The sequence below is a fragment of the Vidua macroura genome, chromosome 20 (assembly GCF_024509145.1).
Source record: "Vidua macroura isolate BioBank_ID:100142 chromosome 20, ASM2450914v1, whole genome shotgun sequence".
NCBI classification, from domain to species: domain Eukaryota; kingdom Metazoa; phylum Chordata; class Aves; order Passeriformes; family Viduidae; genus Vidua; species Vidua macroura.
Genome location: NC_071590.1, coordinates 11,387,413 through 11,408,412, shown reverse-complemented (window position 1 = coordinate 11,408,412; position 21,000 = coordinate 11,387,413). Strand labels below are relative to the sequence as shown.

At 43.7% G+C, this 21,000-nt stretch overlaps 5 protein-coding genes across 9 annotated transcripts in view; 2 read left to right on the top strand and 3 right to left on the bottom strand.

The window, feature by feature from the left end:
• PITPNM3 (PITPNM family member 3) overlaps positions 1–328 on the bottom strand; it is a 55,004-nt gene extending 54,676 nt beyond the window's left edge. Inside the window, exon 1 of the mRNA XM_053995774.1 lies at positions 247–328. Within this exon, the coding sequence (XP_053851749.1) occupies positions 247–268 (22 nt within the window). The 5' untranslated portion in view covers positions 269–328. The remainder of the gene's footprint in view (positions 1–246) is intronic.
• Positions 10–3,416, top strand: LOC128817345 (translation initiation factor IF-2-like). Its single transcript, XM_053995792.1, has 2 exons — positions 10–677; positions 2,437–3,416. Exons 1-2 carry the CDS (start codon positions 13–15, stop codon positions 2,564–2,566), a joined length of 795 nt encoding a protein of 264 aa, XP_053851767.1. The 5' UTR covers positions 10–12; the 3' UTR covers positions 2,567–3,416.
• On the bottom strand, positions 1,758–14,388 carry KIAA0753 (KIAA0753 ortholog). Of its 5 annotated transcripts, none has more exons than XM_053995776.1 (15): positions 14,022–14,388; positions 12,607–13,219; positions 12,004–12,110; positions 11,654–11,716; positions 10,603–10,818; positions 9,308–9,518; positions 8,036–8,235; positions 6,751–6,920; positions 5,899–5,988; positions 5,638–5,725; positions 5,260–5,433; positions 4,139–4,220; positions 3,375–3,495; positions 3,010–3,234; positions 1,758–2,913 (listed from the first exon to the last, which is right to left on the bottom strand). In XM_053995776.1, the coding sequence occupies exons 1-15, from the start codon at positions 14,109–14,111 to the stop codon at positions 2,796–2,798; spliced, it is 2,568 nt and encodes an 855-aa protein (XP_053851751.1). In that variant the 5' UTR covers positions 14,112–14,388; the 3' UTR covers positions 1,758–2,795. The 5 variants fall into 5 exon arrangements, 4 of the variants coding, with proteins under 4 accessions (XP_053851751.1, XP_053851753.1, XP_053851752.1 ...); XM_053995778.1 differs by having other exon boundaries at positions 5,260–5,430; XM_053995777.1 differs by having other exon boundaries at positions 8,036–8,232.
• Positions 14,389–14,484: 96 nt separating this feature from the next.
• On the top strand, positions 14,485–16,702 carry TXNDC17 (thioredoxin domain containing 17). The gene is made up of 4 exons (XM_053995726.1): positions 14,485–14,672; positions 15,394–15,475; positions 15,748–15,823; positions 16,417–16,702. Exons 1-4 carry the CDS (start codon positions 14,531–14,533, stop codon positions 16,483–16,485), a joined length of 369 nt encoding a protein of 122 aa, XP_053851701.1. The 5' UTR covers positions 14,485–14,530; the 3' UTR covers positions 16,486–16,702.
• Positions 16,703–17,721: 1,019 nt separating this feature from the next.
• Positions 17,722–20,081, bottom strand: MED31 (mediator complex subunit 31). Its single transcript, XM_053995725.1, has 4 exons — positions 19,980–20,081; positions 19,453–19,530; positions 18,748–18,844; positions 17,722–17,993 (listed from the first exon to the last, which is right to left on the bottom strand). The coding sequence occupies exons 1-4, from the start codon at positions 19,987–19,989 to the stop codon at positions 17,801–17,803; spliced, it is 378 nt and encodes a 125-aa protein (XP_053851700.1). The 5' UTR covers positions 19,990–20,081; the 3' UTR covers positions 17,722–17,800.
• Positions 20,082–21,000: the final 919 nt, after the last annotated feature.

The window sequence follows — 21,000 nt, the reverse complement described above, 5'->3', positions numbered from 1 at the left end:
CGACGAGGTCAAATGTACCCGCGCCTCGTTCACACGAGTTCGCGTTCACCGCTCCGCGGCGCCGACGGCGAAGGACGCGGAGACGGGACAGCCACGGAGCCGCGGGTGGGCGGGGAACGCGCCAGAGCTTCGTCCCCGCCGCGCCGCCGGGGCCCCGCGCTCCCCTCAGGGCCGCCCCACCCCGCCCCAGGGGCCTCGCTCTCCCCTCGGGACTGCCCCATTGCGCCGCGCAGGCTCAGCGCTTACCTGGGAGTGGAGCTTTCGCCATTTCAGGGCTGCCCGCTCGCAGCCAAGCCGTCCTCAGCCGCGTCAGGTGCTCGCCCGCTGGGCGCTCCGGCACCCTGCTCTCCGGCGCCCCATCGGCTTTCAGCAGAGGCCCCGCGCCGCCCCCTTGCCTGCGGCGCTGAGAGACGCGGCCGGGAGACGCGGCCGGGAGACGCCGCCGCCGCCGCCCGGTGCCGCCCGCCCGCCGCTAAAGGCGCAGCCGCCGTCGCTAAAGGCGCAGTGAGCGGCTCCGCGGAGAGCGGGGGCCGGGCCGGGCCGGGCCAGCACGGGGACGTGGCTGCGCATAAACGGCCTGGAGAGAGCGGCCGCGAGGTGCGAGCAGCCCCCCTCCCCGGCAAGACGCCCCGGCAAGGACCCTCCGCCCGGAGCTCGGTTCGCCCGCAGCCCTCACGGTACGCCTCCCGGGGAGGGGTCGCGGCTCCTTTGCCGTCCGGGCCCCTCGGAGCTGCGAGCACGCAGAGCAGGAGGGGGCCGAGACCCCCACCGTGCCCGCCTTCCGCCCTCGGCTATCCGGGGTCGAGTGGCGCTGCCTCTACCCCGGCCTGTGGGGCTGGGGCGCGCACGGCTCGGCTGCTGCTGCGGCACTGCCCCTGCCAAGCCGCTCCTGCGAGCGGCTGCTCTGGATTTTGACAGCAAAATTCCTCCGGGTGTTGCCAAGCTCCGTGTCAATGCAGTGGCTGAACAACTGCAAAACTGCCGTTTAAGTCAGCTATAGGCAAGTGGCTTAGAGTCTGCTGAAAGCTGAATTAGGGAACTTAGAGGGTTCGTCCCTCCTCAAGAGCCTCACTAGCACCATGTCTCTAAAAGTAGAGAAGCTTCTCCAGAACCCTCAATAACTGGGAGAAATTAACCTTAAGGAATGTCTTAAGTCACAGCACTTCTTGTAGAAACGACGGGAGGAGGCTGGCAGAGAGCTTAGGAGGGATTGTATGTTACCACAGTGTGTCAGAACACCACTAAATAAAGGGCAGTGAACAAAAGTTTTGCCCCAAAAATCCTACAGTTAAAGAACCAAGCAAATATAATGCAACCAAGTCCTAAAGCAACTTACAGGCTCTGTGCCAACACCAACTTGGTAGGTATAATTACATTATTTGCTAGGGGTATTGCTTAGCAGTTCAGTCAAGAGCCACAGCAAATACCCCTGAGAACATGATGAGCTAAGTGGTTTTGCTTGAGCCTTAAGTGGAACAGCCAGAACACCCAGCAGTTCCCAACTCCAGAGCCTGCCTTCCCCCAGCTATGGGTCACAGTGCTAGTACATGCTGTAGTTTGCCCTTGAGCCACATTGCTGTGTCCCTCTGCTGCTGGACACAAGTCCTGTTTAAAAGATTTGGCAAGGACTGCTTTCCCAAAGGTGCTACAGTGTCACTAAACTGTCAAAGCAATCCTATAGAAAGACCATGGATATATAGAAAATGCTGTGCTATTCCAATGGATTCAGAGGGAAGTTATCTTAAATTAAAACTGTGTTCAGTGAAAATAAGTGCTGTTTATTAAAAAATAAAACATCCTCAAAATACTTTCACACACATATATACACATAGAGACACTATTGCTTTAATATTTTTGACTTATAATTTTAGAAATCAGCTGGTTTAAATTCCAGAAATCACATATCAGCAAAGTCCCACTTGAGCAGTAACATTTACATCATTATATTTGATGTAAATTTGAAGACGATTGAAATAGTAAACCAGGCTTCAATAGAAACTAAATTATTTTTAAAATATATGTTCTAATTGGAGGAAGTAAAAATAATCTTAGGAGGTTAAAAATGAATGTGTTACAGATTGAACAATATCAGAGAAAAAAATTGACAAAGGAAACAGACTGTCATATGTTCTTTGGGTTACCTCAAGGGTTGAATTTGCATTTCCCTAGTATACTACGTAAGTAATTATTAGTCATTGCTCTGACTCCAGACATAATCCAAACTAGCACCTTGATTACTTGAAACAAGTTAATTTAATGTTGCAGAAATGCCAATTGCTCATTTATTTTGTTGTTCTTGATTTCAATGGGATTCTTAAGAGAAAGGAATGTAGGGTTGAATCACTCACTAAATGCTGATAGAAATGTAACATTTTAGACTAATTTAAGAAAAAGAAAGTAAGATCTCTGATCTCTATCACATGCTTCTATTGGAAGGTCTCCTTTTGCTTGTGCATTATGTACTAGAGGTACTCAGGAACTCCATTCCGAAGCCAATGGCAAGAGCCCAAGCAAGCCTGCAAGTACAGCCAGTGACAAGTGTTTGCATATTTCTGCTGTGCCATGAGAATCCTTCACTAGATTGCTACATCTCCAAAAGAACTCACTCCAGTGTAGCACGTGCTAAGGTGATTAGCCAATAAAATGAAAAGTAAGGAAGTCCTTTCTGAAAAGGAAAACATTATTATAATGGCTCTAAAGAAAACATAAGATGAATTTTTGATGGTGATCCAGTGCAGAAAATCTCACAGACTGTCAAGCTGAGGCTGATGTTGATGGGACAGGTGGAAAAGAATTCACTGCACCGACTGCAAAAACTCCGACGTGAATACAGCTTCTGCATAGTCCTCACAAACATCCTGCAGCTCTGCTGCCACGTCACACAGGGCTTCTTCTGTCAGTTGCTCTGCAAGACTAAGGGAGAGAGAGGGCAAAAAAAGGAGAAGGAGAAGGTTCAGAAAGTCAGCTTTCAAATTCCAGTCTTCCAAACCACAAAGATCGTTCACATACCTCTCAGCAATCTGCCATGGATCGAAACTGCCCACCACCTCATGGGAAATAAGCTTTAAATGATGCTTGTATCTGCTGTTATAATCCAAGATGCTCTGGAGCACATTGCTTGGCACAGAGAGAGACACAGAATATGCTTTCTGTAGAGAATTCAGAGGTGAGGGCTGCAGAATGTCATTTCCAGTCTGCAATTTCTCCTCTGCTTCTTTATTTTCATCAATATCACTGGAAATATAAAATAATCATCAAGACAGAACTAAATTTTTAAGTCTCTTTTTGAAGAGTCAGTGTAATGAAAACACTATAATTAAGTCACATAGATCTTATGCACCACAGTTTAGTGTAGGGCCAAGTATTCCACTTACGTGCTGTCAAAGGGTTTCTCAAATAAAATGTCTGTTTCCAGCTCTCCGTGTCTGATTAATTTGGTTATCTGAACTGGATGAGGAGATGTAGGTTTATTAGCTGTTGATGCCATTTGTAGTTCTAGAAGGAAGAAAATACTATTTTAAATTGGTTTTTTGAAAGAGAAAAACGATATCTACTGCAGGTTAAGTCCTCACAAAGACTTTTGTTTAAGGTGCAGACCTCTAGGTAAATAAAGTATTCAAAATAAGAAAAAACATAAATACAGTTCAGTGTATTAAAGCTGAGCATTTTAGAAATACTACCTTTAGTATAAATCATTTGTGCTGCCAGTGGGTACTTATAGCAGAGAGATAGAAAATACCACTGGAAAAATAGCACAGTCTATCAAATTCAGTGGTAAATCCAAGACATGGAAAAAGAATCTATAAAGATTTGGGGTAAATCTTTACCAATCTTACTTGAAAATTTTCCAACTTGTGTTAAACAATACAGTTTCAGTAAAGTTGTATGTGATGCAATGGAAAATCAATGTAGCTTCACTGTGCTACTCAATCAAACCATAGGATAAAGAAAAAGAGTGCTGATAAACTACTGATTTAAGAACTACATCTTAGAAACTGTCCAAGAAGCACCTATGGTAAAAAATGTGTCCTAGTGGCACTATTTGATCACACATAATCCAATTACTTTGATTTCAAAACACCTGAATTTAAACCTACAGATTACAGGGAAAACAAGTTGTATTAAAAAAGACAATTACCCATTTTGTCTTCCTGGGCCCAGAACTGGGAGTCACTGTAGACAATCTGGGTGACTCTCCTGCGGACAGCCTCCTGGTACCTCTGTGGTAGAACACACACATCAGTCAGTCAGCCATGTACCTGGCAGCTCAGCTGTACTGATTATCACTAACAGCAAAGCAAGTCATGATCCTCCTTGGGCAATGCAGGCTTATTTTGGCCGGTAACACAACATAGAAAAGGGGTGGGGGATTGCCACAGACATTTCTCTTGTTCAAAATGTCATTCTCAAATACAAAACTAACTGCTAGTCCCATGGGAACTCCTCCCATTTCAGACCAACAGCCCTTAGCCAAACAACTGAAGGGCCCTCAAGCTGCTCCTGCCTCACCAACAGTGAATCCAAATGTGTGCTCCAGTGCCTCGGGGACAAGGGCACTGCAACTTCACACTTCCAACTGATGAACAGATCTCTACGAGTAAATGGCACTAAACTGAGTAGTTCTAAGTCACAATAAATTTCAGAGAACAGGAAGGTCAAAATAGAACTCAAACCAGAAACTATGAAAAAATAGATTGAAGAAAACTTTAAAAGAAAGCAATATATGAGAAAGCTCAAGTCAAGTAAATTATAACCTTAAGAATATCTATATAGAAAGATGAATAAAAAGCACAGATAACCATGTATTTGTCTGACTTCTCCATAGTTGCCCTGTGAAATACTTTGGATTGCCAGACCATATTTCCTCAAGATGGTCATGCTACTAGAATACTGAGATTCTATAGCACACAAAAGGGAAAAATTCAAATAAATATTAAAATACTTTCCATTCTGGTAGAATATTAACATAATCACCATACTGATTCTCCCATTCACACACAAAGATTTAAGCCACAAAGTCTTGAGATGGGATGCAAACTCAGGTCTGCCAACTTTACAGCAACAGATTAATGAAACGCTTTGCTTTTGTTTTTACACTGTCTTCTGGAAGCACAAACTCCATCCAGGTCTTTGATCTCAGACACTGATCCAGTCAGACCTTGCTTCATTTAAGAATGTAGATACTTACAGATATTATAATTTATGGACAGTAAATAAGAAATTGACGCTAATGAGACTAACCAAGACAGAAAATCTTACTTCAATTTCTTCCATTCTTTGCAACATTGACTCCAGACTATGAGTGTCAGGCACAGGTAGGGCCTTGGCCTGGTGTCTCTCATGCTGATCGATGCTCCACAGTTCCTGAGCAGTATCTTCCAAAAGATCATCCAATAGCTTTTCACTCAGAATATCTGCATTTGTTGCAACCTGCTACTTAAAAAAACAAATCCCAAAAACAAATGCTACAGAAAACAAAAAGACATAAACCCAATACAAGAAAGAAAGAAAGAAAAAAAACCCAAACCAAAACAAAAGTGACTTGCATTAAGTTGAAAGTAAACTGTTGCCCCTTTAGAAATGTTTGACAGCTCTCAAGGCATCATTCACCCAGTGGCATGAATTTGCCTGTACTACCTGTGTCCTGTCTAGTGGAGGCTCTGACCACTCCAATATCTCCTTCCCAGCTTTGTCTGCACACTGGCCAGGAGAAACAGTTTGTGACCTGCACAAAGAAGAACAAATGACAATGCCATTCTCAAACCTGGTATGCCAACGATAATTTAAAACACCAAACTACATAAATGTATTTTTATATTTACTCCCACTATTGGGAGTGGGGAGAAGCTCATATCAGATCTGACACCTCTTATGAGATTTTTCAAAGAAAGTCATTACCTTAACTTCTGTATTTTTTCCATTTCTCCCCTGCAAATGTCAGTTAGAACCTTCACTCCTCTTGATTTTTTTGCTTCAAGCCTTGCTAGTCTTCAAAAATAGCACAGTAGCATGGAGAGTTACAAAATGTACATTCTAACAACTCAAGAATGAAATAGTGTGATTTCCAGTATTAGTTTGGAAGAGTTACAAGAAACTTTGGAGAGAAAATTAATAGATTTTAAAACCATATAATCCAGAAAATTCTGTTGAGAATGAGGGATCTTGAATCATGTTTCAGCTGTTGGCAAACAGAAAGTAGATGCTTATCCACAAATACTGTCCAGAAAAATGAGCTCCTCATCTTACCATGCACACTGCCTAGTACGGATCCAGCACCTGGATCTCCTGCTTCAAATGCCACAAACACCAGTCCCAAACCAACCTAAATTTGGAGACCCCTGTCTAACAGGATGTTGAATAGAGTTTAGAGTAAACAAATCTGCACTTTATTATTGTCTGGGACAAATACATATATCTTGTTCTTCTGAAACAGGGAGACAATATTTACCTTCTTAATGCAGTGCTGGGAACACCCACTCCTCCTCCTGTGGTTTGTCACTGTTCCGCCTCGCACAGTTTGCCCTTGACTCCCAGGCAGGAACTCAGACAAAAGACTAAAGCCCTGGCTCTTCCTAGGCTTTAGGGAATGGGGCTGCTCTGGACCAAGTGGGAAAGGAGAGGAGCTATGTGACAGCAAGCTGTGCTGTGCCACTGGACTGAAGCCTGGCCAACTCTATCCTAGTCACTAGCACAGATGCAGAAGCATTTCCACTGGGAAGCAGGGCAAAGGTGGGTGCCATACCAACATACCGCTTAGGTGAAAAAGACTGAGGTGGAGGCTTTGAAGGCAGGCAAGGCATTTTGCTCTCCTTAGCAGGTCGTTTGTTCTCTTTTAGTTGGAAAGCTATAGTTGGCTCTTGAAATCGGGCATGCTTTCCTGGAGGGTGTGCCCATCTTGATTTTGAAGATTTCAGCATTCCCTTAAAATTAACATGATCACATTAAAAACACATATTCCAGTTGCTGAATTTTTAAAGTATTCGGCATTCTGGTGCAGACTTTATCTTGAAATCATGCCTGCTGACTTTGCTGCAGTTGATGTATGTGAGGGATTTACAAGTGCTTTAAAGGGAAGTATAGCTGTGCCTGAACAGAATATATGCTTAATCCTGCAACTCTTATTTTTGCAAACAGTTCCAACTTTTCCAGGGTCTCTCTTCATAGGGAAAAAAAACTTTTAATTTTTCAGAATTAGACTCTATGTTAACTATTTATAAATCCAAATAGAAGATTTCCAAGGTAACATTGTATTCAGCCACAAACCTATAATAATTCCCACATTTATATCTGTTACAAGGTCACTTAGGCTCGTCCCCTCTAAATGAATTATTGAAATGCTTAACCTTCTGCCCATGATCCTCACTGATCCACAGGGATAGGAAGCAGTAAAAGTTACCTAAGCATATATCTATGTTACTGTTTCAGATTTGATTTTTCTAGTTAAAAGTGATACTCTGAGGAATGAATAGAAGAAAAATACACTCATTAGCAAAATATAGCCTAGTCTTTTAAGAATCATTTTCTTCCACTATGGAGCTTCTTTCTGGTTGCAAGGACTTAGTGGAAACCAGAACTTGTATAGTGAAATTTTATCATTTCTGTTATCAATTAAGTAAGCCTGAGTAACTTATATTCTCCTACTAACATTAGCACAACATTACTGCCAAGTGCATTTTTTGTGATAGAGGATGACCGTAGGAGGAGGATACTTCAGCTTTAATTTCAAATTGAAAAAAATACCTTAATTTCAAAGATGAAACTAGATTCAGTGAGCATTTTCCTTACCAATTCTGTGGTTGTTTCTAGTTGTAGAGTGTATTTCCAAGGAACAGTAAACACTGTTTCAAAAAACATTTGCTAAAATAGCCATAACCACTAGAAATATCAGGCAGATGACATAGTTTATCCCTCTATGTCTCCTAGCTCAGAATAGCAATATTGTGAGGAAGTGCGAAGCTTTGACAGTGCCTTACATTATACAACAAATCCCAGAAAACAGGTAGAAGACAGCATAAATGATTTATCACTTCCATACCTGTGGTTTTGCAGGCAATAACACAACTTTCTTCTTCAAAGCACCACTTTCAAGGACAGACTCTTTTTTTACAGCTCTAGCTCTCACCAGTACATCTGTGCTTCCTTGCAAAGTAGCATTTCTCTCTGAAGTAGGTGGGCCATTTTCTTCTTGGTATTTATTGTGTAATACATGAGCACAACTGTTTGCCTGTTGAACTGCTGAAATATTTGCAACATGTCAGTGTTTATCTATACTAAAATTAACATATGAACTGTTAACTGTAAATTGAAAGAGGCAAGAATTGTCTTTTTTTCTACATTTGATACCTCTGTTATGCTAGGTATACCTTATCATGAACTTCTAAGCTCTACCATAATTTAAAAAAAATCAAAGACAAAAAGAAAAATTCTAGCCTTGTATTTCCTGACAAGTATTAAAGAAATTGTCCTTCTTACATTGTTTTGATGAACAGGAAGGTTTGGTGTTTGTGTGCATATACATATTTATATGTACAGAGATATTTGAAAATATACATATATATGCAAGTCATGGGAAAGCCTTTTGGGAGCAATTGCTATATGAGGTCTAGGCGGTGATAACAAAGCATCCTCTTTTAGGCAGCAAGACATATGGAAACCATTAGATGTTTATATACTGTCTCCCTGGACTGCCAGAATTCGGCACATGGAATTCTTGCTACCTGGGGACAATAGCGAATACTTACTATTACAGTACAAACCAGCCTGAGGTATGAGAAAGTCACCACAAAGAAGAAAAACAGTTAATATAATTTATATAATAATGTAAGAACTCACAGTGGCTTTCATGAGGTGCCAAAACACTTCAGGTATATTTATCTCACAACACCTTGAGAAAGAATAAAGCTCCTTTCCTTTCATATCAAAAGCAAAAGAATTATATAGAAAGCCAATTCCAAACAGTTGCACTGCAAGATAGTGGTGAGAACTCCCAAGCCTTCAGCTTAACCATCAGTTCATGTGTCTCTAGGTACAAAAGTGTGACTGTTGTGCAAAAAATATTAACAGTAATGAACTGGCCAGGATAAAACAGCTACTGCTCCCAGAAGTAAAGAAATTGTACCAACCAAGGGAATTCTGAGCCAAAGACACAGAATAACTTTTCAGTATGAACAGTTAAACAACCACAGCCTGGTTTTTGTTAGACTGATTTGCTAACATCTAACCAACTTCTGACCAACAATACCATAATAAAAAACTGAACTGCAGATGACAAGTGATAAAAATGTATTTAGTTATTCAAAATACAAACCAGTCATAAGACTCCTGGCACATGGAGTTTTTTTAGACCCTTGTCCATGCTGTCCCTTTAAGGTGAGAGGTTTGTTTTCTCCTTTTGGAGATAGAAAGTGCTTTCTGTCTGGAAATGTCTCATTGTTCCTTGGAGATTTGGCCTGAGAAGCTGAAATGTATTTCTTCACTGTTTTTGGTGTTTGCTTGTTTTCCAGCAGTGAATTCAGATCCTGTACCAAATATTTACAGTTTTAATTACTCTCTCAGTAAATCTGATGTAATGAAAAGCAAATTCAAGACATTCTAAGCAGTTGGAGCTTTTTTGGTCTGGTTTTGTTTTGTTTTGTTTTGTTTTTTTTCAGATTATAACTTTCAGGTTTTTTCAGACTGATAGCTTGTTCATGTAGAAGTTTTTTCACATTATTAACTTCAATCTTGCTGAAAAGGCTTACATTTTTTGTATTTACAACTGACTCCAGCAAACCATTTGCTTACAGAATGCTCTAAAAGAATTGAACACAAGGGCTACAGACCAACAAAAACTTCACGGTCACATGACTATGGTAACACAGACACCTTTTCCAATGCTACGTCCAAACTTAAACAACTACCTCCTTTTCCATTCCCAGGCAGTTAGCACTCTTACTGTTCTCATAAGCAGGTCATAAAACTAAAATTAAAAATATAGCTCTTACAGTTTTAACAGTATTTTAAGGAAAGTATTGGTTTTTTTTCATTTGTGCAGCAGACAACATGAATCAGAACTTTTCTATGATACCAATGACATGTATAAGTCATCAGATATCAGTAAAAAAGATATTTGAAGGGCACAGAGCCAAGTAACTCTTGTACCCACAGCTTTATCTTCTGCCTGGACAACTCTGCACACATCACTGTACGAGATGCTCAGGTGCTCACCACTGATGCTGATGACTGAAGCATGCACCCAGAGTAATAAAACACTTAATGCACACCTATGTATAAAATGAATTATCTCTGTCCTGAAAATGACTAATGAATTAGAAACTGATGCTTTGTTACGACTATCACTACCAGTCTTCATTCTACCAGGACAGCCAAGAAAGCTAGGAACAGCATCAACAAGACCAGCAGTAGGTAGCTTCTGTGTTTAGTATGCATATCTCTTTTAGACCACCATTACTTAGGAACATTAGAGGTACATTTTTACATTAGAAAATATGGCCTTTAAAAAATAAAAACAAACCCAGTAATATATTCTGCCATTTCATTAACACAATCTCATATTTCACTACCTCTTTCCTGCCTTAGCAAAAACAAATGTTTTTTTCCTACCTCAACTTGCAGCAAAATGTCTATGATAGCTTCAGAAATGGAAGAATCCCCTTCTAGTTTGGCAGAGCAGAGAGATAGTTGACGAATGAGACTGCCCAGTTCCTTGAAATGGGCAGGAATCTGCTCATCTGTTTGATCTGTAAACTGATTGGCAAATGCCTGCAAGGTTCGTACAGCTCCTCTGTGTGCTGCTGCTAACCTGGATACTGCTTGAGACTGGAAAAATGAAAAATAAATAAATGCTTTAATAACTATAGTTTCTATGGATACTTATACTACTGGAAGAATTGTTGCTGAAATGTCATGCAGAAGCACTCAGGCTTGGAATAATTTTAATTGATATGAATCCATTTGTGAGACAAAACAAAACAGGCATTGAAGTAATTTACTCAAGATTCCTCACAAGAGTACTCCTATCAATGTCATGCTGGCTCCAGGTAAAACAGCCTGGGTATAGCAGGTCATGATGTTTTCTACTACCTGTGCCAACACAGAACTGTAGCCATCTACAGTTGGCTGGAGAGTAATGTGCAACAATTGCACAAACAAAATATTCTCAATCCTCCTTGTTTTGTTACAGAAGAAAATGCAGGTGATCAAAAAAGCACAAGAGAACTACAGGGCAACATTGGCTAGACTGTAGGCATGATCGCAGCTGTCACTCTGAAATGTGCTGGTCAGAGAAGAAAATCAGAAAGAAGGCTGGTAAGGCTGAGTGTCATCAACCAGAAGTCTAAAAAAAGTAGTCAAGAGTTGAACATATTGTTCCTTGCAAAAAGAAATTGGAATGAAGAAGGAATTAGAAGCCACCTGAGCGCAGAAGACCAACCACCTTCCTCTCATTTACTACAGATGAGACTTGAGCAGAAGCAGCAAAGGCAGTATCAGGCCAAGTGAGCCATACTTCTCGGAGAATGAGATGAAACATGTAAGATACAAAGGAAATCTCCATTCCGGAGAGGACTTAGCTGCACCCTAGACAATCAAACTCAATTATCCAGAAAACTCTGTCAATAAGTCACTTACAGCCTGAAGGATAATTACATCTTACCTTTTTAGTATGTTTGATTGTATGAGGACTCAGTTTCTCTAAATCGTCCTGAATTTCTTTTACCTGTTTATCAAGAAAGGAGACAGAGAGGAGCAAGTCAGTCAGAATTAGTTCCATGTCTATAAATGAACAATAGATCTTCACTGTAGCATCTGAGATTTTCCAACAGTGATGCTCATCTCTCTGTCCAGCCAGGAGGGAAATCAGTCACACCATTCAGATCTAAACGAGAATGCCAAGGAACTTCAGAGATAACCCAATTGACTTTCTCTTGTTTCAGTTAGTTTCTGACAAATTCGTCACAACAAACTAAGCTCCTATGCATCCCAGCTTAAAACCATGGCTCCTACCTGTTGCTGGAGTACATACAGCATCCGAGCTGACCGTGCAGCTTGTTGCCGTCTCCTAGCGCAAAGCCGCTGCTCCTTTTCAGGATCTAGAAGTTCTCTATCTCTCCCTAAAAAGCATAGAATATAAAGTTTTATATCTTAATTTAACCTGTGAAAATGCCAATTAAGCCATGACAACAGACATAATTTAGTAATAAGCCTTTTCCATGCAGAACCAAACCACATATTTGTGGGGGTTCCTTTAACAGTAATGCAAGTTAGTTATTGTAAACTCTACATCCTGTTTCTATTTAGAATTTGACTATACAGTCTAATGCAATATAGCTTATTAGTTATTTAAAAAATCATGTGGCCCCTTAGTTTATGACAAAGTTGCAGATAAAGCACTCAAAATTAGGAACGGTTAAACCTCCTGCTAGTTATTACAAAAGAACCAACTGCTTAAGCTGGCTAGCTATTCTTTTATTTACTTTTCAAAAAAATAGATGGTTCTCAAAAGTCCAGACATAAATATGAATTCTAATCCAACCGAAAAAACAGGGGAAAAAAATATCAACAAACCAGTGTACATTTATATAACATAATTACTGTTCAGTCTTACACCTTTTTTAATAATATCTTCAATTTTCTGGACATAGCTCCTCAATTCTTTTTGCAGATGCCGGACTTCCTGCATATTTTGATGTTCTTTTTTATTTAAATTTGGCTTGGGGTCTGGTCCTGTGTCATGGGTAGGAGGAGAGTCCAAAACAGCTGGTACTGGCTTTCCTTCCTTAACTACGCAGAGGTAAAGGTTCGTGTCAGAGCTGGCAGACTCCCCTCGGGAAGGCTGGTCGAGCCTCTGCTGACATGTCAAGCGAGTCTGAGACTTCAGGGTATTTTTATTTTCTCGACTTGCAAGTACTTCCGTCTTCTGCGGTTGTGATTTCTGAGTCCGCAAGGGTGCACTGAAGGCATCTCCAAACACCTGCTGTTTTACTTGCTCTTCGCGACGTCTTTGTTTCATGTCCCTTTTGGCCAGCTGAACAGCCAATTTAAGTCTCTCTTCAGATACCACTGAGAACATCCTAGAGCTTCTCAGGCTGAGGTCCTCACTTCCAACGAGATTTCTCTGATCACTGGATGCCTTCAGTTTTTCTATTATAATTGGACGGGGGTGAGAGAATCTGAGAGCCAAGTTCTCTGGAACTGCAGGAACATTTCTATTAAACTGGAGCTGTTCAAAGTGTAAAAGAACCCTGATGTTATACAGAATGCTACATACACAGGTGATACCTCTCTGTCATGATGGCACTGTTTTGGATTTATGATGAACACAGCGCTAACGGCACACCAATGTTTTCACTCTTGCTAAGCAATGCTCACAGAGGTCAAGGCTTTTTCTGCTCCTCACCTGCTCACCACTGAGTAACCTGGGGGTGGGCAAGAAGCTAGAGAGGAAACAACTGGATGGCTGACCCCAACTGACAAAAGGAATATTCCATACCCTGTGGCATCATGCTCAGCAGTAAAAGCTGCAGGGAAGAAGGAGAAAGGGGAGACTGGTGACAGGATTTGTCTTCCTAAGTCACTGTTATATGTGCTGAAGTCATGGAAATGGCTGAATTCCTGCCTGCTGATGGGATGTAGAGAATGAATTCCTTATTTTGCTTTGTTTGTGCACACAAACAGGAAAGCATTGGCTTTCCTTGTTAACCTGCCTTTATCGCAACCCATAACTTTTCATACTTTTCACCTTCCAGTTCTCTTCCCCATCCCAGCTGGGAGAGGGTGAGCAAGTGGCCCCATGCTCAGCTGCCTACTGGGATTGAACCACAATAGACAATTAAGAATAATTACATATACAGTTTGTGATCTCTAGCCTTACTAAAGGACAGTGCCAAGATAATGCGTGACAGCACGAGGAAAGCTAGTATGACACTCCCTGCTGGGTTGTCTCATGAAGTGGGTCAGAATCATCTTTTTGTTACAATCACAAAGAAAACCAATTCAGTATCGCTACAGACGGCAAATGGTACCTGTGTTTGTAAAGCTTTAGCTTCATTCCTGTATCGCTGGGTGGTGAATTCAAACGCATCATGAGCCACCGCTGTCTTGCTTGGTACCATCTCATCGGCTCGAGAGCAAATCCCGCTATTATCCCTTGCTTGTGATAACAGCTGTGAATGCGAGAATAAACCGTTATTTCAGACTCGCAAAAGCCATCCCGGGTCTGAGGTGAGTAGCAAAGGGAGAATCAGCCCGAGGAGCCGCAGACAGAAGATTGGGGCGGCCTCTCTGCAATCAACCGCCCCGGGCCCTCACGGGGTCCCGGGCGGCACCGGCGGGCCCCGGGCGCTGCCGCGAGGAAGGGAGGCAAGACGGAGGAACGGAGGAACGGAGGAACGGAGGGAGGCAGCACGGGCGGCCGGGCCGCACCCGGCGCCGTTCGAACCCGGTCCCGCCGCCGCCGCAGGGGCCGCCGGGAGCGCGCGGAGCTACGGCGGCCGCGCGGGCCGGGCCGGGCGGAGCCTCCGCTGCTGCCGCCATGGGCTGGGAGGAGATGCAGGTCCGCGGGTACCCCGAGTTCGTGCGGACGGCGCAGAGCTACCACGGCCGGCCCATCTTCGCGCTCTTCTGCGGCGATAAGGACGCCGAGGGCAGGAGCTGGTGTCCCGACTGCGTGACGGGTGAGGCCCGTGGGGGGAGCGCCCTGCCTGCGGCATGGGCCGTGTCGGTCCCGAGAAAGCCGGAGAGGCCCCGGGTGCCTTTCCGGAAGTGCCGGGCGGGCACAGCAGTGCCAGTGCCGGTGCCGGTGCCAGGCTCCAGGCGCCGTTTCCCCTGGAGAACTGAACGGCCCGAGCGGGCTGTGACCCGCAGCTGCCGCGCTGCCCGTTTCGCTGCCCACATGGAACGGCACGGGCTGTTCGCGAAGGCTCGTTCGGCCCAGCAGGCAAACAGCCGCGAGTCCTGCGGCCAGTGTCACCTGTGCTGCACGTGTCGCGGCGCAGTGTGCCCTCCCCGACGCTGTCCAGCGGCAGCATTTCCTTCTCAGAAATCAGCGCGCTGAACTGCCTGGCCTTTACGTGTCTGAGCAGGCATGAAGGTGCGTTATGGAACTATCACCCTGCAGAAGGGCGCTGTGCTGGGCTACCACACCCAGGACAGGACAGAACGAGTGTTTCTCTTCGTCTTAGAGAAGAAATTGGCCTTTACTCTAACACAAGTCCAGTCAGCGTTCGAGCATGTAATAAACTGTGAAAAACTTGTGGCTAGCCAGGTGCAGCGAAATACAAATCTCTAACTAAAGCAGACAGAACATTAATTAGCAGCCTTGCTGGTCCAAGTATATCCATGTGATTCTGTAGCACGAGTATTTAGTACTAAAAGATTTTTAAAATTATTTTGTAGCTGAGCCAATTGTGAGGAAGGAACTTCATAACCTGCCTGATGAGTCAGTTTTCATCTACTGTCTAGTAGGAGATAGAGCCTAGTAAGTACCTTTGAATGCTGACAAATGGGATGACTTTGTTCTCTTGGTGGACTGGTGGTTAACCTGTTGAAAAAACTGGCTGAGCTGTCCTTTTCTGTAAAGAGTCAATCATTTGTTGAGGTCGTCACCATCTCTGACATAACCTATCTGCATGCTTGTTTTGAGAAGGGCATTGGGAAGGTGTGAGACAAAGGCCTTTGAATAATTTTGAAGCTTTTTTAACTTCAAAATGCCCCTCCACAAGCTGTGCTTAACACCTTCTTTCTGAACAGCTGGAAGGATCCCAACAATGAATTTAGGAAGAATCTGAAACTAACAGGAGTGCCTACGCTGCTTAAGTATGGAACAGTAAGTGATTTATGTTCTGGATCTACAAGCATTGAGATGGGGACCTGGCAGGAATTTAGGCCTGTAAATGAATTAAGTCACTTGTACTCTCTGAGAACCCTCTCTTGTTCAAGGAGACCAGAGCATTCTAAACAGCTCTTCTGCTCCCTGTTCCTCACTCAAACAGTTCCTCAAGAGAGAACCATTCTGCTTATTGTGTAATGTGTATAATAAACATGCAGTAAAGGGAACACATGCACTTGGCTCATAATGCTTGAGGGGTTGACAAACTTCTTAGCTACATATTGTTACTGTTCCTGATTTGCAGCTCCTCAACTTTTGAAAAATCCAAACACTGAACTATGGGAGTGAGACTCAGACTGCAGTTGTACAAGTTGTAACTTGTAGATGTTAGTTAAATTAGCAGTTACTTTCTTAGAAATACCTCTTCCAAGGCCAGAAATCCCTCAGGAATGTTTCAGTTGTAGTTACCTTTCTTGTTCCACCCCCACTACCTCACTCCCCAGGACAAATTTGCTGGATGTGGCTAACGTTAATAGGTACAAATGGCTCTCAGCTAGAGCAGGATTTTTAATTATGAACTTTTCTTTCAGCCTCAGAAGCTGGTTGAAGAAGAATGTTTTAAAGCAGAGCTTGTGCGTATGTTGTTTACCGAAGACTAAAGCCCTCACTAGTCAATCATTGATGAAGATGGTAGTCTCAATTACTGCACTGTCCTTTCAAGGAATCACTGACCTTTGTTAAAACTTTAATGATTAATTACTTTGGACTAGTCAAGATAAATGTCCTGAAATTCTGGGTCCAAACCTCACACTAAAATCTTACAAGAAAAACTGTATCTTTCCTTTCATGTCCAAATAAACCTGAGTTTGTGAACAACCTCTTTTTATAAACTCAGATTAGCCTGCACTTACTGAAGTATAATTGCAAAGTTACACTTAGAGTGAGTAAGGAGGAAGGGGAGAAACAGAAAGACCTCCTTCCTAAGCCTGACCACGTAATTACTGAAACCGTTAAGATAAATTTTCAATGCCAAAGATATTTAATGGCTTATCTGTTCAGTCCAAGTGTGATAATTTGATGGCTGACAGCTGGAGTACCTACTCCTACAAGGACAGGAAATACAACATGAATGCACCAGAAATACAGTCTAAAAATATGAAAATTAAAACCCTGCCAGCTGCCAAGAGCTATGTTCTTAGAATAAAAAACTATATAGGAATAAATGGCAAGCGTTTCTCCAATACTCCAAGCAATGGCACGTTTCCCCACGCACCCTGTTCTTGTTACATGGAGTGTAAAGAGACTCCAGAGCAGCCACTGCTGCACGGACAGAGGCCAAGATTCAAGGAAGCTGAGTTTAATAGAACAGAGACAGCTACAGATTGTTTCCTTCTCCCTCCTGCAGAGTTTATCAGCACTTACCTCTGCTCCACCCCCCAGACCTCACCCTGTACACTCCTGATTTCTATCCGTACAATATGCTGTAAGGAAAACAAACTTCCATCAACAATGACTGCCAGGGAAACAGAAGGGACATGTAATAGCTCGGCTTGGTTTCAAGGAAAAACTGCACTTTGTCTATCATCACTTCACCTTTGCTTGTTCCAGAGCTGTAAGCAGCAGGGAGTTAGTGACACTTTAAGACACATCATTATTCTCCAGGGAAAAGGCTTCCTAGGAACAGCCTTTAGAGCTACACTTCTTTGTAGATAGTAAGTGACAAATCTAGATTTTGTTTTCAAAATCAAGAGGAATCGATAACTATTGTATTTTGCTCTTACAAAATTGTCCATGCTGTAAAATAAATTGCAGATGTTTATTAGTTTTTAAAAGAGTTGGTGAAACAAAAACCCCAGTCACTTGATAAATTCAAATAAAAGGGACAGAGCCAGAGCCAAACTTGCACAAGGGTTCATTCATCTCCTGTAAATACTAATACAAAGTACACCTTATCATCACTACTCCATGTGCTTTTCATTTTACAGAGGTGTTGTTTTGTTGCTGCTGCTCAGCCAGTGCCTGCTGGAGGCGCATCCTTTTCCGGGAATAGTGCTGCCAGTGGAGGATCTGTTGCTCATCAATAAATTTGGCACACTGAGCATTGACCAGCTCTTTGCGGAAATGTTCATACTGGAGCAGCTCTAGCATATGCAGACATTGAGGATACCTGGGTTAAAAATAAACACACTTTAATACAGGTTTTTACAAGGGATACTAAATCTAGAGTCTCCAGTACTTCTGTGGGTCGTTAATTTTGACTCGTAGTGCTTTACCCAAGTGTGAAACCACTTCAGCATGAACACTGTGACTTGGTAACTGCAGCATCAGGCCAGGAAACAAGGAATCCAATCCCAGTAATAAATGCATTCCTGCTTACTTAGAGTAGCTTCCCCAATGGCTTGGTTTGATAGACCAAATTTATCCATCCATCCATCCATCCATCCATCCATCCAACAGGCTTTATAAGGCCTCTTTCCAAAGCCCAAATAAAGACGACCAAAACCATTTTCCCAGAAACTGAAGGAATTTGCACACTTGCAAAAACACAAAATCATCTTTTGTCTCATGTAAGCATCAATAATGCAAAACTGATCTTAAAATGCTCTTACTGCTTTTTTACCCTAATGTTCAATAGTTTGATTTTAAACCCATTGAAAGTGCAGAGTAAAGCTTTAAAGGAAGATTCAATGCAAAACTCATGAAATTTTTATAATTTTGCCCATTGCTGCTACATGTGGACTATTGAAAACAGGAAAATCTACATTGCATATAACCATAATCTTGCATAATCTATGTTGCAGGGAGGACAAAAGTAATGTTACAGGCAGAAATGAAATCCTAACATGCTGCTGTACAGTGTGCAAAATGAGGTCAATGCCAAACCATTAAAATGGAGAAACTTAAGGGAATTTAGCACTTACTTCAGGTATTTTGCATATTCAGGTTCTTTCCAATAAAGTAAATATTTAAGATAATTTACAAAAGCTTTATCTTTGAAGTAGCCTCTTTGTGCAAGAACTGAAATGACAAATAAGGAATTGACAGTTACAGACAGGTGTAAAATATCAGCCCACTTGAAAAAAAAATCACAAAATCAAAACTTTCTCATCACAATCAAATTTCAATAATTTATATTTGGCAAAATAAAAAACCACAGGTCAAAATAAGATTTTTATGTCAACAAACTAATAGATTGGTCTCATCTCCTTTACAGTTTGTATCTTTCATTGAATGGAACAGCTTTTTGAAATATGAAAATTTTGACTGTAGCATCAAAATTAGCAATGAGTTATGTATAATACCCAAAACTATTCACATTAGTACAATTCTGTTTTCAGATAAAGGAATGCTGTTAACATGACATGACTTTTTAATAACAGACTGGAACTTGTTATTTTCTTCCTCCATCAAATAAATACTTTTAATTTCTGCATTCCAACCAACAAAAGACTTTGCATTAAAAAAAAAATCCACCTGTTAAACAAATTATTCACAGGCTAGTTTTATGCTGTGAAAACGCTTTTCTTTGTTTAGCCCTCTCTCTGTATTTAACATCACCAGTAACAATAAACATCATTACACTATATTAACTTATCCAGGTCCTGGTATTTACTTTAAGTACTCACAGTTGAGGTAATTTGGATTTGCCAGACATTGAACAAACTCCAGCTCCAACTGGAATCGAAGTCGATTTCCTGTATCATCTGATTCAAGAAAAAAACAGTAAGAATTGGACCCACACAACAGACTGAAAATAACGGCAGTCGATGTTTCACCGGGAACCAAAGCGGGCTAATGTGGGCGAGGGCCGCGGCCGGCGGCAGCGAACCGCACAGCCCGGGAGAGGCCTTCGGGGCTGCGGGCTCCAAGGGGCCCCGGCGCCGTGCGGCCTCCCTCGGCCTGCGCGGGCCCGCCACAGCCGGCGCTCAGGGGGCCTGGGCAGCTCCGACAGCGGCTGCGACAGCGGCCCCACGGGGCTCCTCAGGGGGCTCCTCCCGGCCCCGCTCCGGCTCCTCCCCGCCCCGCACCGGCTCCTCCCCGCCCCGCTCCGGCCCCGCTCCGGCTCCTCCCCGCCCCGCTCCGGCCCCGCTCCGGCTCCCCGCTCCGCTCCGGCCCCCCACCAGCTACTCCCCAGCCCCGCTCGCTCCCGCACCTGCGTCCATGTCCGGGGCGCGCCCACCCGACGGCGGCGAGCCGCCCCCTGCCGACGGCGCGGCGAAACGCAACGCTAAGCACTCTGGGAACGCAGCGGCTGTTGCCTAGCAACGGCGGGGGGCGGGGCGCGGCCGGTCTCCGCTGCGGACGCGGCGCGGGCGGAATGGCCTGGTGGGCGCAGCGTCCCTCCTGCGCTGGGAGCGGCGCTTGGAGACGGCGTTCGTTCCCGTTCCCGTTCCCGTTCCCGTTCCCGTTCTCGTTCTCGTTCTCGTTCTCGTTCCCGTTCTCGGTCCCGGTCCCGGCCGTGTGCCCACACAGAGTCCTTTGCACTCGGCCCTAGGCACTGACACGGCGCCCCTTGAACATTGCGGGTTCCCCATTTCACGGGCCGGGTTTCCCGGCCTCCCGGGCCTCGCCAGGGCCGCGCGCTGCTCGCAGCCCTTCCCTGTGGCTGCCTGGCGGAGCCTGCGAGCCCCCGGGAGCGGGGAGCTCGGCACAGCTGACGCCAGTCCCTCTCTCCCGCGGGTGAGGGAGCAGCTCCTGCTGGAGTACAGCAGCAGGGCATCGAGCAGCTGCTCTTGGAAAGAGTATTCGGAGATCCCAATATCCAAATAAACCCCACACTAAATATGGCACTGTACAAATTCCTTCCTTCTCACGGTGCCCTGCTGCAGCTCACGGCAGAGAACCCCAGAGAACTCAGAAAGCATTAAAGTACAAACCAGTGCATTTTTAAACGACCAGCAGTCTGTTTTACATCAATCGCTTCGTCCTGCGGCAGCCTCCAGCCCTGCAGAATTTCACCGAGTGAAAAAAGCCCGGTCACACACGCGCTGCTTGTGCCAGGGGACCCAGTGCAAATACAGGGTGCCATTCCTGGGACACCATCCTACGACTCTTCCCAAACATGAACATTCCTTGTGGCAGGAACACGCGTAGTGTTTTGTCCGTTTGCCACAGAGGCCAGTCAGTCTCAGAGCCATTAGAATGTGGCTTTGGGGTCAATGTTCCAGGCATGT

Coding starts and splice junctions, on each gene's coding strand:
- MED31 (XM_053995725.1), bottom strand. Junction 18,845..19,452: donor AAATCCAAATTACCTCAACT/GTGAGTACTTAA, acceptor TTGTCATTTCAG/TTCTTGCACAAAGAGGCTAC. Junction 17,994..18,747: donor GAATATGCAAAATACCTGAA/GTAAGTGCTAAA, acceptor TTTTTAACCCAG/GTATCCTCAATGTCTGCATA.
- TXNDC17 (XM_053995726.1), top strand. CDS start 14,531: ATGGGCTGGGAGGAGATGCAGGTCCGCGGGTACCCCGAGTTCGTGCGG. Junction 14,673..15,393: donor GTGTCCCGACTGCGTGACGG/GTGAGGCCCGTG, acceptor ATTATTTTGTAG/CTGAGCCAATTGTGAGGAAG. Junction 15,824..16,416: donor CGCTGCTTAAGTATGGAACA/GTAAGTGATTTA, acceptor CTTTTCTTTCAG/CCTCAGAAGCTGGTTGAAGA.
- KIAA0753 (XM_053995776.1), bottom strand. CDS start 14,111: ATGGTACCAAGCAAGACAGCGGTGGCTCATGATGCGTTTGAATTCACC. Junction 12,111..12,606: donor TGAAGATATTATTAAAAAAG/GTGTAAGACTGA, acceptor TATGCTTTTTAG/GGAGAGATAGAGAACTTCTA. Junction 5,989..6,750: donor CAGTCTTTTTCACCTAAGCG/GTATGTTGGTAT, acceptor CTATTTTTGAAG/ACTAGCAAGGCTTGAAGCAA.
- LOC128817345 (XM_053995792.1), top strand. CDS start 13: ATGTACCCGCGCCTCGTTCACACGAGTTCGCGTTCACCGCTCCGCGGC. Junction 678..2,436: donor GTTCGCCCGCAGCCCTCACG/GTACGCCTCCCG, acceptor TTCTATTGGAAG/GTCTCCTTTTGCTTGTGCAT.